Source organism: Scyliorhinus canicula, chromosome 4 (genome assembly GCF_902713615.1).
Source record: "Scyliorhinus canicula chromosome 4, sScyCan1.1, whole genome shotgun sequence".
In the NCBI taxonomy this organism is placed as follows: domain Eukaryota; kingdom Metazoa; phylum Chordata; class Chondrichthyes; order Carcharhiniformes; family Scyliorhinidae; genus Scyliorhinus; species Scyliorhinus canicula.
The window spans coordinates 155,437,449-155,460,565 of record NC_052149.1 but is presented as its reverse complement, the minus strand read 5'-3'; the positions used below and the strand labels follow the sequence as shown (position 1 = coordinate 155,460,565).

General features: G+C 45.4%; 1 protein-coding gene across 2 annotated transcripts in view; it reads right to left on the bottom strand.

The window, feature by feature from the left end:
- The window catches only part of b4galt7 (xylosylprotein beta 1,4-galactosyltransferase, polypeptide 7 (galactosyltransferase I)), a 50,064-nt gene that overhangs the window by 2,688 nt on the left and 24,259 nt on the right, over positions 1-23,117 (bottom strand). Inside the window, exons 2-6 of one of the 2 annotated variants that reach the window (XM_038795402.1) lie at positions 21,882-21,923; positions 20,555-20,887; positions 17,833-18,058; positions 16,386-16,469; positions 1,987-2,091 (exon numbers count right to left, since the gene is read on the bottom strand). In XM_038795402.1, coding sequence (XP_038651330.1) covers positions 1,987-2,091; positions 16,386-16,469; positions 17,833-18,058; positions 20,555-20,887; positions 21,882-21,923 — 790 coding nt within the window. The remainder of the gene's footprint in view (positions 1-1,986; positions 2,092-16,385; positions 16,470-17,832; positions 18,059-20,554; positions 20,888-21,881; positions 21,924-23,117) is intronic. The other variant, XM_038795403.1, reaches the window with a different exon arrangement.

The following is a 23,117-nucleotide window of genomic DNA, read 5'->3' as shown; positions in this document are numbered from 1 at the left end:
AATGAACATCTACAATTCTGCAAATGCCAACTTCCTATTCTGAACTATACCAGTGTATTGATCAACCACCCCACAGGTCAAAAGAGTAAAAATTGCCTTGGGTAGCTATCACACATCTCTGCAATTAGTAAAGGCAGTTAGAAAGAATTGCTTTCCTGATCTATCGGCCAAAGTGGATCAAAGAAGAGGTTAAAAATGCCAACAAAAACTAGAAATATAAGGAACTTGTGTGTGATACAGAAAATGATACATTAGAATAGTAGAAAGTCAGACTGCATCCTGTCCAGATCCTCCAAGAAGTGAAACTATTAATCACAGTAAGATCTAAAAATTTAGACGTTTAAGCAGCCCTTTGTGTTTAAGTTTTAGCCAAATAAACTGCTCTGATTAAAAAGTAGAGTGTTAGTCCTGCTCAAAACCCAACAATATCGATTATAGTGAACTCTGAAGTCTGGTATTAATTACCTCAGAATTCTTTCCCTATAACCTCAGCCTACTCCCATCACTCTCATCCTCTGATTCCAATAAGGGGCTGTTTAGCTCACAGGGCTAATCGCTGGCTTTGAAAGCAGACCAAGACAAGCCAGCAGCACGGTTCGATTCCCGTACCAGCCTCCCCGGACAGGCGCCGGAATGTGGCGACTAGGGGCTTTTCACAGTAACTTCGTTGAAGCTTACTCGTGACAATAAGCGATTTTCATTTTTTTTTAACATCGACATAGAACAGTACAGTACCTTCGGCCCTCGATGTTGTGCCGAGCAATGATCACCCTACTCAAACCCACGTATCCACCCTATACCCGTAACCCAACAACCCCCCCCTTAACCTTACTTTTTTTTTAGGACACTACGGGCAATTTTAGCATGGCCAATCCACCTAACCCGCACATCTTTGGACTGTGGGAGGAAACCGGAGCACCCGGAGGAAACCCACGCACACACGGGGAGGACGTGCAGACTCCGCACAGACAGTGACCCAGCCGGGAATCGAACCTGGGACCCTGGAACTGTGAAGCATTTATGCTAACCACCATGCTACCCTTAACCAATAACCAATTTCCATTCCACACTCACTATTGCCTTTGCAGCAGGGCCCCTCTTCCTGATGATCGCTGTATACGTCCTGCATAGCTCACTGTGTATGGCCCATGAGATACTCTGGTACTGGTGACTGTACTCTATCCCTCAATCAAAACCGAAGGTATAGGTCATTGCAATATATTCCCCACTTAGACCTACCCATACTGATGATTGCTTTCCCACTTAAACATTCCAGGATCCCGATAATCAGAGAGTGGTGCAAGTTAGAAGATGTACATGTCAGGACCCCACGGAGGTCCTGACACACACACCTGCGCTGAAACTCTTTGACAAGTTTAAACTTCCAATGTGATGATTTGTTTTGTCTAGGACCCTGTGTAATCACTGTCATAATGTAGGAAACAAAGCAACCAATCTGCACACAGCAAATTCCCACAAGGCAGCAATGTAAAAATAATCAGATAATCTGTTGTTTTGTGGTGCCAATTGAGGTATAAATATTGGCCAGGACACCAGGGATAAATAACTCTCCTGTTCTTCAAACAAATAGAGCCATGGGATCTTTTACATCCATCCTCGCAGGCAGACAGAGCTTTGGTTTAATGAGTCATCCAAAAGACAGCACCTCCAACAGTGCAGTACACCCTCAGTACTGCACTGAATTATTCAGCCTTGACTTTTGTACTCAAACCCTGGAGTGAGACTTGGCCCTAACCCTAACCCACAATCTTGTGAATCAAAGGGTAGAGTCTGCCAATTGAGCCATGGCTGACATAGTGCAATATATCTTATTTGGATTCACTAGTACTGACGACTGCAGTGTATCCTTCCCTCTGACCTGTTTGTTGTGCTGGGTGCACTATATTCCCTACTGGGGTCTAATGGTGACAGTACTTAACTCTCACTTGTACCCGCTAATATTGAAAGATGGAGTACATTCAATACCTGCTTCTGTCTTGACACTCTCTTCTGGTCTCGTTTCCGCCACGCTGGATCGTGAATGTGTCTGAAGGTTTTATAACCTGTTTCAATTCCAGTAGGACGGTAAAGCTACAGATGGAAACAATAATAATTATCTTCCAGGGCAGAAAAAGTTTGCAGTTCCTTTTGTATTATCGAGAGAAAATTTCAATAATAAACCAGATAGCAGAGAAATCCCTCCCTAATCTTGTTAAAAAAATAACTTTTAATAACAGCATAGTTTTTTGCAGGTGCAAGTACACAAGCATTCCATGGGGAATTCAAAACTGTGTTCGACATTCCCTCCTCATGCAGTTCTGTAAAAATCAACCCAAGATATCTTTGGATGCGAGGTGGCACGGAGATTAACACAAAAATATTGCTGTTGCATTTTTGGAGAGCTCAGAAGTACAAGATGCATAGGATTTGCCCTTCTGTGAAACATTTTTATTATGTGCACTGTATTATATGCTTAATTATATGGTTGTCTTGTTATCCAACCTCATAGTTCAATATTGTAAACTGTTTCAACTTGGAATTCCCTTTGATGGTATAATTCTCAAGTTATGCTGAATTCTAGTACAAAATTCACTGAAGGTTTAATGCCAATTGACAGCGAAATTATTGGTCAATTTCCTTAGCAAATTCTTGAAAGCACCTATACAACATATGGCTGCTTTTGCTGCCACAGCAGAGGAACAGTTGTGTGTGGTCACTTGGCACCCACCCTGAGGGACAACGAGCAGGACTCGGGGAGAGCTCGGGAAATGGATGATAAAAGCTCAGAAGTCAGCCAGTGGGTAGCAAGTGAGGGTGCTCAATGGGTGTACAACAATGATGTCACCAGTAGAAGAAACCACACATGAGCCAGCAGGTCATAAGAATAAAATCCTAAGAAATAGGATCAGCAATAGACCACACCAGTATTTTTCAAACTCTATTGCCCGGGACCCAGTTGAACCAACTAGCTATCCTTTGGGACCCACACTCGTGTCCCAGACTTTGCAACCCACCATTTTCACTTCCCTTTAATTTGGCAGGTGAGCCTGCTTGGTCCTCAGAATCTTACTTGCTTTGTTATTCAATGTTACATTTCTGATAAGACTTCAGCTGATGACTTGAGATCCCACTGTATCCGTTGAAAAAATAAAGAGGTTTGTCCTCAAACTCACCATGCTTAATCTTGAAATGCCTTTGACATTTTGAGGGTTTTGAACTTTCATTTGCCATTGCTTCCCTGCATGTAGCACACATGAACTTGGAATCCTAATTTGCAGTGGCACAATTAATAACCCATACCTCAAGTAATTTATGCTTCTTTGTTCCGGTTTTCGTTCTTCATGGGTTGTTCACTAGAGGCCCTGGAGTTCGCACCAGTGCTGGCAGCTGCAAAATGGGAGAATCTCTCTCGCACCCAGAACACGTGATGTCAACGTGACCCGCTCTCTACCACCATTCCACGCAGGAAGACTCTGGCGATTTTAAAAAATCTGCTCCTGGGTCAGCGCACGGACATCAGGAGGAGGCGTTCTGCCCCACTGGGCTCCAGGCCTGCACACTGCTGAGGGGGCACGCACACGGAAAGGCCAGCACTCTGAAAGCCGGTTGCGGCTGGCATTTTTAAAAAGCCGGCTGTGCCATTTGGCACTACTTTCCGCAATCGGGAACGCCACGCACATGGCCCGTGACCATCCTGGCCCTGCCCACGGCCCACCTGAAGATTACGACCCTGGGTTTGAAAATGACTGGACCACAGGACACATTGAGCCTGCCCCGCCATTCAATAAGATCATTGCTGACCTGACTGTGGCCTTAAATCCACTTGGCTGTCTGTCCCCATATCCTTTGTGTAGCCATCTGGGATGGCCACCTACAACCAGGAACCAAGAAACTCGCAAAGCATGGCGGGTAAAATGGACAGAGCAAGATTCAGGCAGGCTCAGAGCCTGAAATGTATATTTGCAAGTGAGGAATCCAGACGGTATCAAAACTCCGACCAATCAGCATCTTGATGGGCCGATTAGCATTTGATGGCCCATCTCCACCAAGACAAAGGACTGGTACTTGAGCGACCGGTACAATTCCAGACATTTCAGCGCCACTCCCTGCGCTAGGGAAGCATAAACAACAGGGTCAGTGACCGCTTGGGACACGCCCAGCCATCCAGATACCCGCCCATTTATTGGTTAGAAATAAAACAGTGATCACGGATCACCCAATTAGTGGAGTCCAAACTGAAGGACCGCCCGAAAGAGCGCGAAAACCCCCAAGCATAAGACCAGAGTCCACCATGTGTTTGTCCTCTTTTGGACCTGGTGCCCCAGCAACGTCCATTTCCAATCGCAGCACCACCAGAAGCAAGTACAAGTTCAACGCCCGCTACCAGACGGCTGAGCCTAGCTGAGTAGCAGTGACTTCTCCAGACTCGATAGGTCCAGAATTGAACAACGGCCACGGTTTCTATTACCTAAGCCGGGTGCCTGAAGTTAAGTACAGGCTGTCTTAGTCAATAGGTGTAGTTAACTAGTAGTGTTATGTTGCATGATTAATTGTGCGTGTAAATAAAGTACCCTTGACCTTGAACTAACAAACTGGTGTTTGGCTCTTTGATCGATAGCCGGTTGAACCTTATGGCGGTATCATTTGATACCTGCCAACTCTGAGCATTAGAATATAGATATCAAAGGAAAGGAGGGTGAACTCACTATTTGCCATAGTTACAGTAGAGCCACAGGAAAAGGCAACTCTTGACTCCCATGAATGCTGAACTTCTGATAACCAGTTGGTAAAGAAGGAGATAAGAAGTCAATCTTTACTCGGCTTTATGTTTATTCACAAAGTGAAACATTACATATGTATAACTCGGAACTCTACTATCCAACCTATGTTAATATGTGCCTCGTTACACTTTTAAAATTAAACAATAAAATGAGAGTAGTGGGGCACTGAAACTAATATAAAACATCAAAAGAAAAGATGCAACCCAGCCCCCGGGGCGATGATGCACCCCAGCCCCCACAGTGTCTCTTTATATGTGCTCAAGTCATTATCCAGTGGGTGTGCCCCCCGCCATCTATATACACTGACCCCATATTCATACAATTAACATTGTAGATCAAAAATCTGTCGAACTCAGCCTTGAATATATTCAATGACACAGCTTCCACTGCTCTTGATGGAAGTGAATTCCATATACTAATGGTCCTTTAAGAAGAAATTCCTCCTCATCTACGCCCTAAATGGGCGGCACAGTGGCGACCCGGCCCGGGGCACTGTCTGCGTGGGCCTCACCCCCACAACCCAAAGATGTGCAGTCTAGGTTAATCGGCCATGCTAAATTGTCCTTTAATTGGGTACTCTAAATTTATTTTTAGAAATTTACAAAAAGATCTTAAATGGGAGACTCTTTGGGCGGTATTCGCCATTTTTGATACTAAGTGCTCGTGCCGATGCAGAATTCGTGGACATTCATAACAGCAAAACTGGCACCGAACCTGGATCAATTCAGCGACTGTGGAGGGGCTGATGGATCGGCTGGGGTCAGAGGGCACCAAGTGGGGTGGCCTGGGGGACACCAATACGATCTGTGGCCCTAAGTTCACAGTGGGCTTTCAGTGGCGGGCGCAGCTGCATGGCTGCCTTTCCAGCTCTGGCAATGGTGTTCCGTGTCCGTCCACCCTGACCCCACAGCCCACCTCCTGGCTACCATCCGCTATTCCCCCCAGCCAGCGGCACAACTTGTCAACAAACTATGGCAATGTTGGACACTTTCCGTACAGGCCCACTAATGATATGCAAACGGTGTCTACTGTATGCGCGCTTTGGACCGCATTGTTGCCGCTGTCGAGGTGACAGAGAATAGCGATTTGGCGTCAAATTGGCGCCCACCACGATTTTAGCATCGGAACGTATTCTCCGCCCAAATCGTTTCGCCGTCAGCCAATGGAAAATCCCGCCACTTACCTTTTAGAATCATATAATGGTGCTAACACAAAAGAATGCCATTTAGACGTCAGTAGTGCTCCTTTTACCATCCCGAAGAATTCTGGATTCAAAAGCTGCCAGTCTCCTCAATCTCTATCTCTTTATTTCTCTTGTTTGCTTTTCAATTCACCTCTGAATCTTCTACATTCAGAATGTACCTTGGCTGTATTATCCACCTAAGATCAGTCATTAGTGCACTTTTTTCCCTTCATCATAGCATAGGTCTATCTCTTTTGTCATCCAGAGAATTCTGGGTCTGGTTGCTCTGTTTCCCCATCATGGAAATATAATTTGATTGTACCCAAACATCTTCTTAAAAGTAACCCATTGTTCAGTTACGATCTTTCCTTCCAATCTGTGATTCAAATGGATCTGACACAGATACATTCTTACCCCACGGGCAGCACGGTAGCATTGTGGATAGCACAATTGCTTCACAGCTCCAGGGTCCCAGGTTCGATTCCGGCTTGGGTCACTGTCTGTGCAAAGTCTGCACATCCTCTCCATGTGCGCGTGGGTTTCCTCCGGGTGCTCCGGTTTCCTCTCACAGTCCAAAGATGTGCAGGTTAGGTGGATTGGCCATGATAAATTGCCCTTAGTGTCCAAAATTGCCCTTAATGTTGGGTGAGGTTACTGGGTTATGGGGATAGGGTGGGGGTGCTGACCTTGGGTAGGGTGCTCTTTCCAAGAGCCGGTGCAGACTCGATGGGCCAAATGGCCTCCTTCTACACTGTAAATTCTATGAAATTCTATGAAGCTGGCTTGCCCCCAGTTAGTTATTCTTACTCTGGATGGTTCGGTGTCTTTTTCCATAGCCAACCTAAACATTGTGATACAATGATCACTGTCCCCTGAATGGTCCCTAATGACACTTGATCCAAGTGGTCCATCTCATTCCAAGAACCATGTCCAGAAGTGTCTCCTTTCTTGTTGGACTGGAAACATATTGCTGTACAATATTTTCCTGAACACTCTCAAGGAATCCTTGTCCCTCACTACCGTTTACACTGCTACAATCCCTGTTGTAATTTGACTAATTCAAGACCCTAATTATAACTACTCTATAATTCTTGCACCTCTGCAATTTCCTTGCAAATTTGTTCCTCTACATTTCTGCATTAGTTGGTGGCCTATAAACTACACAGAGTGATGTAATCACACCTTGCTCTAGATTCTATCATGATCATTTGGGACATATTTTCTCAATATTCTGTATTTCTCTTTTTCTTTAATATAAATTTTGAGTACCTAATTATATATTTTTTTAATTAAGGGACAATTTAGCATGGCCAATCCGAAGCTGGCACTCACAGTGCAGCATTTGGAGTTGTGAGGTTGTTGCTGTCATGGAGAGTGGCTGCTCTTTCTCTTTTGTGTTGCTGCTACTGAGCTGCTGTGTTGCTCAGTTTGCTGCCTGTCCAGCATTGATTGTTGCTGAGCTGCCTGAAGTGAGGAGAGGTGAGGGAAGGAAGGAGAGAGAGAAGGACAACAAGAAGGCAACTTCAACACCAAGATAGGAACAGAGCCATTCGGACTGCTTGTTTGTTGGGCCCCTCCTGGGCTAAGGGTCCTGCCTGGCCTGGTTCTCCCAACTATCAACACCTGCCTTCGGCAAGGATGAAGCCTTCCTTCATCCATCAGCTGTGCTTGTTCCAGGACAGGGGGATCCAGTAGACAGCGAGTTTGCTGAGCCTCTCCCGGGCTGAAAATCCCATACGCCAGCGGCTTCTTTCTGCAGGGAGGTCGGATTCCATTAGGTGGTCGTTCCAGGGTGGGAGCACGGACTGTGTTTTTGCTGAGCCCTACTAGGGCCGAAGAACACGTGAACCAGTTGCACTTAAATCGGTGTTGTCGCCCTAAGGTGGGAGCACGGACTGTGTTTTTGCTGGGTCCCCTCACAGGATGAAGAACTGCTTGTGCTCACCTATCCTCCCACCCCTCCAGGTGCACAGGAGTCTTTCACCTCAGGCATCAATCGTCTACAGTGCCCCACACTCCTGTGTCACTATCCTCCTCCTCCTCCCATTGTGGCCCTTGCCCTCTCTTCCCTTTCTTTCATTCTTCTGCATACCTTCCAAGGAGGGGGTAGACACGACAAAGCCCACATTGGGGTGGGTGTGACACTTGCCCTGATGGCCACTCCACCTACACCGGAGGCAGGGCAGTCCAGTGTCAGCTCTGCGGGGGTGGTGGCCTCTTTCGCCTCCACTACGCCCACAGCCCCACCACCCTCCAGGTTGCTAACCCGGAAGCTGGGGGTTAAGTGCTATGCTCACCCCACCGTCACTAAACTAATAATAATCTTTGTCATAAGTAGGCTTACATTAACACCTCCTTAGCCTGACTCGTAGCCCGGACACGCCATGGCGTGCCTTGTTGCCATCCAGCAGTGGAGGTCCTACTGAAGGTCCCTCTATGGAGGAGTCTTCCCCCTCAATCTTGGGGACCTGGGGTGGAGGGTGTTGCATGCAGCAGTGCCGTATAATCACCGCTTGCACTGTTTCACGGACTTCCAAGAAACCTGCCATTTTTGCAGACTTGTGGAGTCCGTAGACCCGGTCTATATTACATATTTTAGGCTGCACTCCCTTTTCAGTTTATCTGTCAAATGTTTTGTTGAAGTTTTATTTGCACTTCAGCCACACGCTCCTGATCTACCGACCCCCGGTGCGGAGAGGGGAAGGGAAGGGAAGGCGGAGGACCTGCTTTTGAACCTTCACCATGGCCTGGCAAAGCGTGCCATTTATAGGTCCAGGCAGCGGGCGACCGAGGGAGTCGTCCGAACAGACTGCCTGCCCCTCTTCCACCGCTACATTCGCAGCCAGGTATCCCTAGAAAGGAAGCATGCCGAGTCAACGAGCACCCTGTGGGCACCGCAGGGGTTGGGCGGGTTTATTGACCCCTTTAATTGCACTCTTATTTGATGTTTTTAAGTTTCCATTGATCTTTGTTATGTTCAGGCAGTGCCCGAACAGAGGGGGCAGCCCTTTTTGCTTTGTCCCCAAGTTTGTTTCCTTTCTTCTATTGTGTTGGTAGACCTCAGAAGAGTGGCCAATGCATCTACCCTGCACATCTTTGGGTTGTAGGGATGAGACCCAAGCAGACACGGGAAGAACGTGAAAATTCCACACGACAGTGATCCGGGGCTGGGTTCGAAACCGGGTCCCCGCCATGAGGCAGAGTGCCACCGTACCACCCTCTGTAATTCTCTTTAATCAATATTACCATCCCTTCCATTTCCTTATTTTCCTATCTTTCCTGAACACCTTGTATCCAGGAATATTCAATAGTCAGTCCTTCCCCTTGAGCCAGGTCGCCGTTATTGCTACATCAAACTAATCTGCAACTCATCAATTTTATTTACCACATTCCATGCATTCACATGTATGCATAGTAACCCAAATTTAGATTTTATTACGTTCCCCCTTACTCTGAACCCATCTAATACCTTTCTATTTCCTATTTTAGTGCTCTCCATCTCTCAATATTCTCTGCATCTTGGTATTCCTCTCCAGTATTACCTTCTATTTCCAATACCCCTGTCAAGCTAATTTAAACTCCCCCCAGGGCAGCACGTGGCATTGCTGCCTACGGCACTGAGGACCAGGGTTCGAATCCCAGCCCTGGGTCACTGTCCGTGTGAAGTTTGCACATTCTCCCCGTGTCTGTGTGGGTTTTGCCCCCACAACCCAAAAGATGTGCAGGATAGGTGGATTGGCCAAGCTAAATTGCCCCTTAATTGGAAAAAATAATTGGGTACTCTAAATTTATTAAAAAAAGAGTTTAAACTCCCAATAGCTCTGGCAAATCACGCCAGAGGGAAATTTGCCCTGGCTCTGTTTAAGTGCAACCAATCCTCTTAATTGATTCAAATGACTCAGTAATCTAAAGCCTCTCCTCTAGTACCATCTTTCCAGCCATGCAATCATCTCCTTTAGGCTATAACATTTATACTCACTTGTGGATGGTATCAGGAGTAATTTGGAAAATATTCCTTTTGAGGTCCTACTTGCTAATTTCTTACCTACGTCGCTTAATTCTGACTGCATGATCACACCCTTCTTTCTCTCTATGTTGTTGCTGTGTAACACGACTGCTGCTCATCCTCCCTCTCCCTCAGCATGCTCTACACCTGCTCAGTGACAACCTCGACCCTGGTACCAGGGAGACAACATACCATCCTGCATTCATATCGGTGGGAACAGAAACCATTGTTTGTTCCGCTATCAAACCTCAGACTAGTTTTTCTTTAGCAGTCTTCTTTGTGCATCCCTATACATGTGAGCCAGCCATGGTGCCATGGACTTAACTCTGGCTGCACTCTCCATATGAGCCATCACTCCCAGCAGTATTCTACATGCATACACCCAACAAAGTTCTCAACCTTACCTGTGCATTGTCATGGCAGCTGCTGCTCGAGCTGGTGCAGCTGATGACTTTTCCTGTACATATGGCTTTCAAGGATGTGGGATCCATCCTGGAATTCCAACACAGCAAAGGTTGTCCTGCCATTCCTCAAACTATTACATCATAAAACCTACTACTTTAAAAAAATAAAGATTCAGCAACTACTCACTTCCCTTCCGTTGACATCCCTCAAATAAGGGGGAGTTCACTTAAATGCACATACTATTTTTTAAAACTATATTTCATTTCCAAGCTCCTTTGACTAACTCCCCAACTTCGGAGAAAGGATAACAGCTACAGCACTCACCGGCCAATCAATTCACAGCTTTCCAGTCATGACAGTTTGGTATTTTCCCCTCACCTATCAAACTTGAACATCGCCCAGGCAGTTATCGCTGCTACTGTCTTCAACAGGTCTGTAAACATAGCCCAGGCTGCTGCTACGGTCTTCAACAGGTCTGTGAACACGCCCAGATTGATGCTGCTGTTACGGTCTTCAATAATACATAGCCCAGACTACTGCTGCTGTCTTCAGCCGGTCTGTGAACATAGCCCAGACTACTGCTACTGTCTTCAGCCGGTCTGTGAACATAGCCCAGACTACTGCTACTGTCTTCAACAGGTCTGTGAACATAGCCCAGAATGCTGCTGCTGTCTTCACCAGCTCTTTGAACATAGCCCAGACCTGTTGAAGACAGTAGCAGCAGTGGTGGTCTGGGTTATGTTCACAGATCTGTTGAAGATGGCAGCAGCAGTCTGGGCTATGTTCAGAGACTTGTTGAAGACAGCAAACGGTCTGTAAATATAGACCAGACTGCTGCTGCTGTCTTCAACAAGTCTGTGAACACAGCCCAGACTACTGCTACTGTATTCAACAGGTCTGTGAACATAGCTCAGACTACTGTTGCTGTTACAGTCTACAACCGGTGTGTGAACATAGCTCAGACTACAGCTGCTGTCTTCAACAGGTCCGTAAACATAGCCCAGACCGCTGCTGCTGCTACTGTCTTCAACAGGCCTGTGAACATAGCCCAGACTGCTGCTACTGTCTTCAACAGGCCTGTGAACATAGCCCAGACTGCTGCTGCTGTTACTGTCCTCAACAAGTCTGTGAACATAGCCCAGACTGCTGCTGCTGTCTTCAACAGGCCTGTGAACATAACCCAGACTGCTGCTGCTGTCTTCAACAGGCGTGTGAACATAGCCCAGACTGCTGCTCCTGCTGCTGTCTTCAACAGGCCTGTGAACATAACCCAGACTGCTGCTACTGTCTTCAACAGGCCTGTAAACATAGCCCAGACTGCTGCTACTGTCAACAGGCCTGTGAACATAGCCCAGACTGCTGCTACTGTCAACAGGCCTGTGAACATAGCCCAGACTGCTGCTGCTGTTACTGTCCTCAACAAGTCTGTGAACATAGCCCAGACTGCTGCTGCTGTCTTCAACAGGCCTGTGAACATAACCCAGACTGCTGCTGCTGTCTTCAACAGGCCTGTGAACATAGCCCAGACTGCTGCTACTGTCAACATGCCTGTGAACATAGCCCAGACTGCTGCTACAGCCTCCAACAGGCCTGTGAACATAGCCCAGACTGCTGCTACAGCCTCCAACAGGCCTGTGAACATCCAGACTGCTGCTACTGTCTTCAACAGGTGTGTGAACATAGCCCAGACTGACTGCTGCTACTGTCTTCAACAGGTCTGTGAACGTAGCCCAGACTGCTACTGTCTTCAACAGGTAGAACATAGAAACATAGAAAAATACAGCACAGAACAGGCCCTTCGGCCCACGATGTTGTGCCGAACCTTTGTCCTAGATTAATCATAGATTATCATAGAATTTACAGTGCAGGAGGCCACTCGGCCCATCGAGTCTGCACCGGCTCATGGAAAGAGCACCCTCCCCAAGCCCACACCTCCTCCCTACCCCCATAACCCAGTAACCCCACCCAACACTAAGGGCAATTTTGAACACGAAGGGCAATTTATCATGGCCAATCCACCTAACCTGCATGTCTTTGGACTGTGGGAGGAAACCGGAGCACCCGGAATAAACCCCCACACACACACGACGAGGATGTGCAGACTCCGCACAGTGACCCAAGCCGGGAATCGAACCTGGGACCCTGGAGCTGTGAAGCAATTGTGCTATCCACAATGCTACCGTGCTGCCCTCAGGAACAAATTAATCTACACTCCATCATTCCACCGTAATCCATGTACCTACCCAATAGCCGCTTGAAGGTCCCCAATGTTTCCGACTCAACTACTTCCAACGGCAGTGCATTCCATGCCCCCACTACTCTCTGGGTAAAGAACCTACCTCTGACATCCCCCCTATATCTTCCACCATTCACCTTAAATTTATGTACCCTTGTAATAGTTTGTTCCACCCGGGGAAAACGTGTCTGGCTGTCTACTCTATCTATTTCCCTGATCATCTTATAAACCTCTATCAATTTTTTTTTTTTTTTTTTTATAAATTTAGAGTACCCAATTCATTTTTTCCAATTAAGGGGCAATTTAGCGTGGCCAATCCACCTACCCTGCACATCTTTGGGTTGTGGGGGTGAAACCCACGCAGACACAGGGAGAATGTGCAAACTCCACACGGACAGTTACCCAGAGCTGGGATCGAACCTGGGACCTCGGCGCCGTGAGGCTGCAGGGCTAACCCACTGAGCCACCATGCTGCCCTTAAACCTCTATCAAGTCGCCCCTCATCCTTCTCAGTTCTAATGAGAAAAGGCCTAGCACCCTCAACCTTTCCTCGTAAGACCGACTCTCCATTCCAGGCATCATCCTGGTAAATCTCCTTTGCACCTTTTCCAAAGCTTCCACATCCTTCCTAAAACGAGGTGACCAGAACTACACACAGCACTCCAAATGTGGCCGTACCAAGGTTTTGTACAGCTGCATCATCACCTCACGGCTCTTAAATTCAATCCGTCTGCAAATGAACGCTAGCACACCATAGGCCTTCTTCACAGCTCTATCCACTTGAGTGGCAACTTTCAAAGATCTATGAACATAGACCCCAAGATCTCTCTGCTCCTCCACATTGCCAAGAACCCTACCGTTAACCCTGTATTCCGCATTCATATTTGTCCTTCCAAAATGGACAACCTCACACTTGTCAGGGTTAAACTCCATCTGCCACTTCTCAGCCCAGCACTGCATCCTATCTATGTCTCTTTGCAGTCGACAACAGCCCTCCTCACTATCCACATCTCCACCAATCTTCGCATCATCTGCAAATTTACTGACCCACCCTTCAACTCCCTCATCCAAGTCATTAATGAAAATCACAAACAGCAGAGGACCCAGAACTAATCTCTGCAGTACGCCACTGGTAACTGGGCTCCAGGCTGAATATGTGCCATCCACCATCACTCTCTGACTTCTATTGGTTAGCCAGTTCTTTATCCAACTGGCCAAATTTCCCACTATCCCATGCCTCCATACTATCTGCATAAGCCTACCATGGGGAACCTTATCAAATGCCTTACTAAAATCCACGTTCACCACATCCACTGCTTTACCTTCATCCACATGTTTGGTCGCCTCCTCAAAGAATTCAATAAGACTTGTAAGGCAAGACCTACCCCTCACAAATCCGTGCTGACTATCCCTAATCAAGCAGTGTTTTTCGAGATGCTCAGATATCCTATCCCTCAGTACCCTTTTCATTACTTTGCCTACCACCGAAGTAGGACTAACTGGCCTGTAATTCCCAGGGTTATCTCTATTCCCTTTTTTGAACAGGGGCACGACATTCGCCACTCTCCAATCCTCTGGTACCACCCCTGTTGACAGTGAGGACGAAAAGATCATTGCCAACGGCTCTGCAATTTCATTTCTTGCTTCCCATAGAATCCTTGGATATATCCCGTCAGGCCCCGGAGACTTGTCTATCCTCAAGTTTTTCAAAATGCGCAACACATCTTTCTTCCTAACAAGTATCTCCTCGAGCTTACCAGCCTGTTTCACACTGTCCTCTCCAACAATATGGCTCCTCTCGTTTGTAAATACTGAAGAAAAGTACTCGTTCAAGACCTCTCCTATCTCTTCAGACTCAATACACAATCTCCCGCTACTGTCCTTGATCGGTCCTACCCTCGCTCTAGTCATTCTCATATTTCTTACATATGTGTAAAAGGCCTTGGGGTTTTCCTTGATCCTACCCGCCAAAGATTTTTCATGCCCTCTCTTAGCTCTCCTAATCCCTTTCTTCAGTTCCCTCCTGGCTATCTTGTATCCCTCCAGCACCGTGTCTGAACCTTGTTTCCTCAGCCTTACGCAAGTCTCCTTCCTCTTAACAAGACATTCAACCTCTCTTGTCAACTATGGTTCCCTCACTTGACCATAGGTCTGTGAACATAGCCCAGACTGCTGCTGCTGTCTTCAACAGGTCTGTGAACGTAGCCCAGACTGCTGCTGCTGTCTTCAACAGGTCTGTGAACGTAGCCCAAACTGCTGCGCTGCTGTATTCAACAAGTCTGTGAACATCACCCAGACTGCTGCTGCTACTGTATTCAACAGGTCTGTGAACAGCTCAGACTACTGTTGCTCCTACTGTCTTCAACAGGTCTGTGAATATAGCCCAGACTGCTGCTACTGCCTTCAATGGGTCTGTGAACATAACCCAGACTCCTGCTACTGTTACTATCTTCAACAGGTCCGTGAACATCACCCCGGCTACTGCTACTGGCTTCAACATTTTTGTCATAAGAAAATCCCTTCATTCCAGGAATCAGCCAAGTGAACCTTCTCTGAATGGCTTTCAATACATGTACATCTCTCCCTATGTAGGAAAGCAAAACTATACATAGTACTCCACGTATAGTGTCACCAATATCCTGTACAGTTGTCTAAACCTTTCCCTCCTTTTGTACTCCATCCTCCTTGCAATAAAGGCCAACATTCCATCTGTTTCCGAATTGTTTGTTGGACCGGCATGTTAACTTTAAGTACACAGACACCCGGAACTCTCTGTATCGCGGGGCTCAGCAAACCGTTTGTTGAAATAATATTATTCTATTCTATTCTTCCTGCCAAAGTGAACAACGTCACGTTTTACCACATTGCACTCCATCTGCCAATTTTTTGCTCACTCTCTCAACCTATCTATATCCCTTTGCAGGCTTCCTGCATCCTCTGCACAACCTCCTTTCCTACCTATCTTTGTATTGTCAGCAAATTTGGATACAATAGAGTCAGTCCCATCACCAAGTCATTGATATAGATTTTAAATGGATGAGGCCCCAGCACTGATCCCTGTGGCACTCCACTAGTCACAGTTTGCCAAGATTAAAACAGCCCATTATAACAACATTCTGTTTCCTGTTCATTAGCTAATCTTCTATCATGTTAATAGATCACCCCCAACACCATGAGAGTTTATCTTGTGCAGTCATCTTTTATGGGGCACCTATAAAATGCCATTTGGAAATCCAAATACATCTACTGGTTCCCCTTTATCTACCCAGCTTGTTACATTGTCAAAAAACTCTAATGAATTTGTCATGCCGGGTGGGCATGCACAACTGTTCCTCTGCGATGGCAGGAATTACAGTGTTATTGAATACTGGAGAAAGCTCAAGGGGCGCATGGCCCACTTCAGTTCGTATTTCTTATATTCTTATCCTAATGAGTGTTGGTGCCATGAGAAGAATAAAGGAAAAAAAACCTGAATTTAATGAACACAAACTACAAATACAATCTAATACTTCGATTGACTTCTGCCATGCCACATCACACAACTCTTGGTGGTACTTCTTTATGCATACTTTCCCACCCACATTTTGCAGCACCATTCTTGCTTCACCCAAATTCACCCAGGTTGAAGCATGTAAGAGACCTAAATGAGAAATTACTGACAACAGACGGAGCAGCAAATTCACAACAGGGCAGAGGTTAAACCTGCTCACACGCATATTGAGAAGTTGAAGGCTCTCTCTTAAATTCTGCTGCACATGAGCGTGAAATGATTACCTGCAGTCCAGCTGCTGTTATTCTACGATAAAATTCATCATCCTCACGTCCCCATCCCCAAAACCGGTTTGACATTCCATTACACTGCAAAGAAAAAAAGGAGGAATTACATAATTCTACAGGACAGAAAAAGGCCATTCAGCCCAAAAGGTCTGTGCTTCTTCCCAACCTCACTTCAACTCACCCTATTAACATTTGCTTCAATTCCTTTCTACCTCATTGGTGTATCTATGTTAGTCACCTGGACCATTTCATGTCGTAGTAAGTTTTACATTCTCACCACTCACTCTGAGGGAAGAGGTTTCTCCTGAATTCCCTATTGGATTTATTAATTATTAAAAAGTCGATGTTCTGACTAGTTTGGACAGGGAGTTCATGTCAATAAAATTAGAACACAATAAAAGAAACATGTTTCACTACACGTAGGCTGATGTAAAAAAAAACACTCTTTTTCCCATCGGGCAATAACCTCTTCAAAATAACACTTCAAAAGGACTATTCGTGATGTCCACAATTTTGTACCTGTTGACAGAGATAAATTATGATAAATCGCTACCAAAAATCTATTGCGTTACATGGTCTGTGCCCCAGGCACATCTTACTGTGTCCAATGTGATAGGTGACATGTTCAATTCTATTAAGTTCCATTATTGGCAAGTGCTATAATTAGTAAAAATTACCAAGTGATGTCAACTGTGGCTAAGTGGTTGCACTCAGTTGCCTCTGATGTTGAGGGTTCAAGTTCCACTCCAGAGGCTCAAGAACATCATCTATGCTGACACTTTGATGCAGTACTGAAGTAGTGCTGCACTGTTGGAGGTTATGTCTTTTGGATGAGATGTTAAACTCCTCTGTCTGCCGCCTTAAGCCAGCACTATTTGAAGAGGAATCGGGAAATCAAAATCAATATTTCACTGGTCATAAAGCAATTTGGGACATCCTGAGATCATTTTTTTTTTCTTTTTTTTTATAAATTTAGATTACCCAATTATTTTTTCCAATTAAGGGGCAATTTAGCGTGTCCAATCCACCTACTCTGCACATTTTTGGGTTGTGGGGGCGAAACCCACGCAGACACGGGGAGAATGTGCAAACTCCACACGGACAGTGACCCAGAGCCGGGATCGAGCCTGGGACCTCAGCGCCGTGAGGCGGTTGTGCTAACCACTAGGCCACCGTGCTGCCCCATCCTGAGATCATGACATTTTCTTTCTTTCCTCATTGATATTCCTCTATCTAAAATGGACCCTGGAGGTAAGTCTATCCAGCAAGCAATTTTCAATCAAATTCAACCCTTTCATTTCTAGCTCCATCACAGTTCCAAGTGGTTATAAATTTTGTTCACGGTAATAACTACTAATTTAACAATCTATCTCCAGTCCCTGCGGGATTCCTTCAACCCACAGTACCATACAATTCTGGACTCTTGAGCTGTATTATTACCCACCAGTTCAAAGTGCTGTTTGGTAAGGAGGAGGATCCCTCCCACATAGCTACTGTAATGGTAGAGCGGATGAAGTTCCGGAGAAGCCACGTGGAATGGTCCTTTTTCGGGATATCCATAATCCAGTTGTTCATTCTGGGGCAATAAATCCACATCATGCATAGCGAGATAATCTGTATCATTGCCACTCTCCAGGAAACCCACGTTTATCAAAGAGGCTCGATTAAACCTGAAGGCACAGTGTAAGGTGAAGACTGACATTACTTCCAAGAAGAAAAAAAGGATCCTTTTGACTTTTTGAATTCTTTTTTTTTTTTAAATATTTTTATTCTCCTTTTTCAGATTTTCTCCCAAATTTACACCCAACAACAAACAATAATCAATAACGAATGTAATGTCAATCCCCATATCAATAACAATGATCTCATCCTCCCACCAAACCCCAAACATTAGCCCGCATGTATGTTAACATAAACAAAGGACAAAAAGGAATCAGGAATCACCCAAGTCATCATCAACACATACAGTCCTTCTCCCCCCCCCCCATGTTTGATGTAATCCAATTCTCGAAATGGCATAATAAATGACGCCCATGAATTGTAGATCCCTTCCATCCTTCCCCTCAGTTCAAATTTGACCTTTTCAAGCGTCAAGAATTCCCACACCAGGGCACAGGGTGGAGAGAGAGGTTGATCTCCACCCGACTTTTTGAATTTTGAGTATTGTTTTTAAAACTGATCACCACTGACTGACGGGAGGAAATGGCTAGAATCCGCAAACTCAGTCCCTCTATGCCAGATGTAATTTTTAAAAATACACACAGAGCTGCACCCACCCCAGTGGAAGATCAGAGTGATCAATTTGTGGGATGCTAATCTATCTTGTGGCATGATCTGAACAATTAAACTTATATTAGATTGGAGCTACGGTTGAAGAATGGGTTTGGGGAACTGAGTCAAAGTCTGGGGCTGTCAGGGGCAAAAGTTTTCGGCAAGGATCGGGGTGGGCCTCTCAACTCTCCTCTTGCACTTAGTGCTGGTGTCTGTTTCTAGAAGAAAACTTTTGATAAATTTGGACTAGTGCGATCCTGGCAGGAGTTGAATTGAACATCAGCGGGCAGGATTCAATTGACGATTTCTCCCACCACTTAACTGATGATTGAGAGAAAACTAATAGGAGACATTAGACAGCCAATCAGCACCCTATAAGACAAGTAAGATTGTCCACTCAGCATTTCTGGCTGAAGACACTTGCAAACACTTTGACCTCGACTCTTGCACTCGGATTTCCCAAAGCACGGGAGAATAGGGAGTACATGGATCCCCTGCTCTGACTTTTGCTAGACTATCCAACAACTTTCTTGACTTTATGTGATTGGCTGCAGAGCTTTTCTTTGAATCATTCTTTGTGGAAAGGTTTGCTAACAAAAAATGAATAAGAAAACTGGGCTTGCACTTATTTTACAGAATGCCTGGTACTACTCTGCCTGCTCCTCTACTCTCTCTAGCTTGTTTGAAATTGCTTTCTCAAGAAATTGTATACCCAGCTACTGCAGGTGCAGTCCACAGGCCCAAATGATGTTGAAGCTTTACTTCTGGAGGGAAAATAAATGTTACAGATATGCACAACATACACTGGAAATAATTTGCAGATAAAGCTTATTAGGGGAAAAAAACAACACACAACTCCTCCAACTTGAAAACAGACCAAATAGAAGGGCAAAAGATTACTCAACAAATGAAAACAGATATTGGATAGATGCGCATTTACTCATCATGGGGGACACACTTAACATGCCCAACATGTCCCCAAAATTACTGGAGTATGAAATCACTTTGTGCAGAACAGGTTCTAGAAAATTGGCAGCCTGTGTTGCATTGCTCCTATCTTCTTCTCCAATTGCTGCCTGTCTTACACTATTGTGCAAGACACATATATGTCCCACTGTGTTAAACTCCTGACAGTCAACTGGTGAAGGAGACCAGAAGTCAATTGTTACTCAGTTTTATATTTACTCACAAAGTGAAGCTATACAAATGTATAGCTCCTGACTCTACAACCCCACCAGTGCTATTTAGTATCTCTTTACAGGGGTTCAAGTAATTATCTAATGAGTGGTCCTTCACCTGTACGTTCTCAACTTATACAATTAACATGCTGTCTCCGTTTAGACTGTGGCCAGTAACTACACTGGGTGAAATTTTCTGGGCAAACTACCACAGTGGAGGCAATCCGCCTCTGGTCCTGCTGTTGTCAATCGGGTTTCCAGTTGAATGCACCCATCGCCCCCAGGAAACCAGCGGCGGGGTGCGCCGTCGGGAGGACTGGAAGATCCCGCCGGCGTGAACAGCAAGAAAATTCCAGACATTGTCTTAGCTGGAATTGCCACCCCCTTGCCTTTGGCAGAGTTGTCACACGGACCACATTTATCTTTTGGGAGGGGATAGAAGGCACCACACCTACTACATTTGAGATATCAGTGAAGGAGCCACCAACACAATACTGGCATCAGGCAATTACTGCATGAATATGGGCTGAAGCAGAGTATTGAGAAAACATTAATTCACTTTGGATATATCTGATATCCTTTGCTACTGAAAATGGAACGGCATGGTTCCAAAAACTCAACTTACAATTACCTTAAATTATGATTACTGGCAAATATATTTGGCTCTTACAGTGATAAAATGTAATTCCATTAATTACATCTATTAAAGCACAGTACCTGAAGTGATCAATTTGATTGATTACAAGGATCTTGTGTCTGATTTTCTTCTTGTTTAGAAATGCATGCATGTGCGGCACAAAGGTCATCAGTTCTTCAAAACGCTCCCTGAAAGGGACAACAATGGCGATTTTGTGAGGGCCCCAGGCAGGATTGTCAGTATCATCCTGACAGGACTTGTGCACCAGGGCGTCATCACTGCTACTCTGGCTGCTGTTTATTCTGCAGTTGTAGTGCAGCCACACAACAGAGAAGATTCCAAGGACTATTAATGAACAGAACAGTTTAAAGATGGAGCATCTTCTTGGCAACATTCTAAGGAGCAGGCCCGACCTGAAAAAGACAACAGCACAGATACTTTAATTCCCAAAGAGACTCAATGGTTAGAGACATCAGGCCTGAATAAAATACTGAAAATGTTTGCAATGGGTCAAACAAATGCCACTGATGCTTATGCACTATTGATTATGCCAAACTAATTATTAAACATTGCAGCCTTTATTCAAGGCATTAAAGAGTTAAACATCTATTTCCATATCTTATGCTTCAGTAGAGCTAAGCTCTTTCAAAATTGTTGGCATGCCTACATATTAAGAAATACACAAATTCTGGAACAGTACTATTGCAACAAATTCTAAGTCACACACAGACACACACATACTCCAACATCAACCAACAAGAATTCAACAATATTAAATTGTTCCAACTGTGAATCATTAACTTAAATAAAACCTATCCCATCACCTTATAGAGTCAGACAGCCAGTGTTCAGTGGCTCCTCAAAATCAACAATCTGTACTTAGTTTTCATGCCATTACCAAATTCCTGCGTCACAACTCTCAGAATTATTGAGCAACAGAGTCTCAAACACTTACTGAAAGCATGGTATAAAACAAACCTATGTGTTGGCCTCAGGACTGTCAGTACCATTAGTTGTATTCATGTATTTCCACATAGCCATGTATTTCCACAAATGCTATCAGTTCATACATAAACTGCACAACATATAATGTGCAAACACTGCTGTAACTGTTGACCTCAGTAGCACAAGACATGCAATCTATACATCGCACATTCTCAGCGCTGCCAGTACATATGAACTGTGCAATATATCTTCATGCTAGTGACACGTGCAACTTTCAGGAGAATACAGTAGGCACTCAGAACTATAGCTGATGTGTGCAATTCAGTATTATCATGTCCTCAATATACAGTACCAATGTGCACATCATACACATTTATATTTGGGCACTCACAAACAGTCAGAATCCAGGCGTGACACATAGACATGCTCACATGCGGCATCACAGAAACATATGCCACTCACAAATTGGATTGTTCTGTGGAGAGACTGACTTGAGCACGAGCCCTGACAAACAGAAAACAATTAGTAGATCACTTGAACGGAAATAATTTGATTACTCAAGTAATCATCAATACACAATAAGACATTGCAATGTGTAAAACAAAGTTACAACAGCAAATCAAATTCTTAAACTAAATTCTTAAACACTGATGTAATTGGCTTGTGCGTGTCCCCTTCTATAACACGCACTTTGAGTTTAGATTGGAGCAGTGACCATCTAGCAGGTGATGAATTAGGATTTATGCTTTAATCACTTCTGTACAAAGTTCCACAGTACCATCTCCTCTATAGCTGTTTTACCCAGATCAAATTACATATTATGAAGAACTCCACCCAATGGTGAAGTAATTGCTCTCGCTATATTGCTCAGCCATTTCATTTAATTGTCACCGAGTACTTTGTGGTAAGCTTGTCCACGCCGCCTCAGCTGTGATCTTGGCTATTAAGCATGTTGGGCAATTGATGTCGAACTCACAGTATATACCTCAGTCACCCTTTGTAGCATCAACAGAATTTTAAAAATGATGAAAGTAACATGGGTGGAAAATACTTTACAAACATTCTCTACAAACTTAATATCTCCTCATTGGGTTAGAAAAGGCACCACTGTTGGGAGAAATTGATGACCTTTGTGCCGCACTTGCTCAGCCACAGGCTGTTCCCGGCGACGCTTGCTCAGCGACAGTCTGCTCCCGACGGTGCTTGCTCCGTGACATGCTGCGCCCGACGGTGCTTGCTCCGTGACATGCTGCGCCCGACGGTGCTTGCTCCATCACAGGCCGCTCCGCGATGGATGGCTCCTGACAGCCCTCCACGATGGGCGGCTCCTTACAGTGTTCTGCGATGGGCAGCTCCAGACAGCTGTCCGCCATGGGCTGCTCCCAAAAATGTTCTATAACAGGCTGCTCCTGAAAGCCTGCTCACGACAGTGCTCCGTAACATGTTGCTCCCGACAGAGCTGCTTGTCAGGTTTCTCCTGACAGCGCACTGGGGCAGGCCACTTTCGACTGTGTTCCGTGACCTGATGCGCCCGCCAGCGCTGGCGGCCTGTTGCTCTCGACATGTGGCTCTCGCCAGCGCTGGCTGGCGACAAGTGGCTCTCGCCAGCGCTGGCTGGCGACAAGTGGCTCTCGCCAGCGCTGGCTGGCGACAAGTGGCTCTCGCCAGCGCTGGCTGGCGACAAGTGGCTCTCGCCAG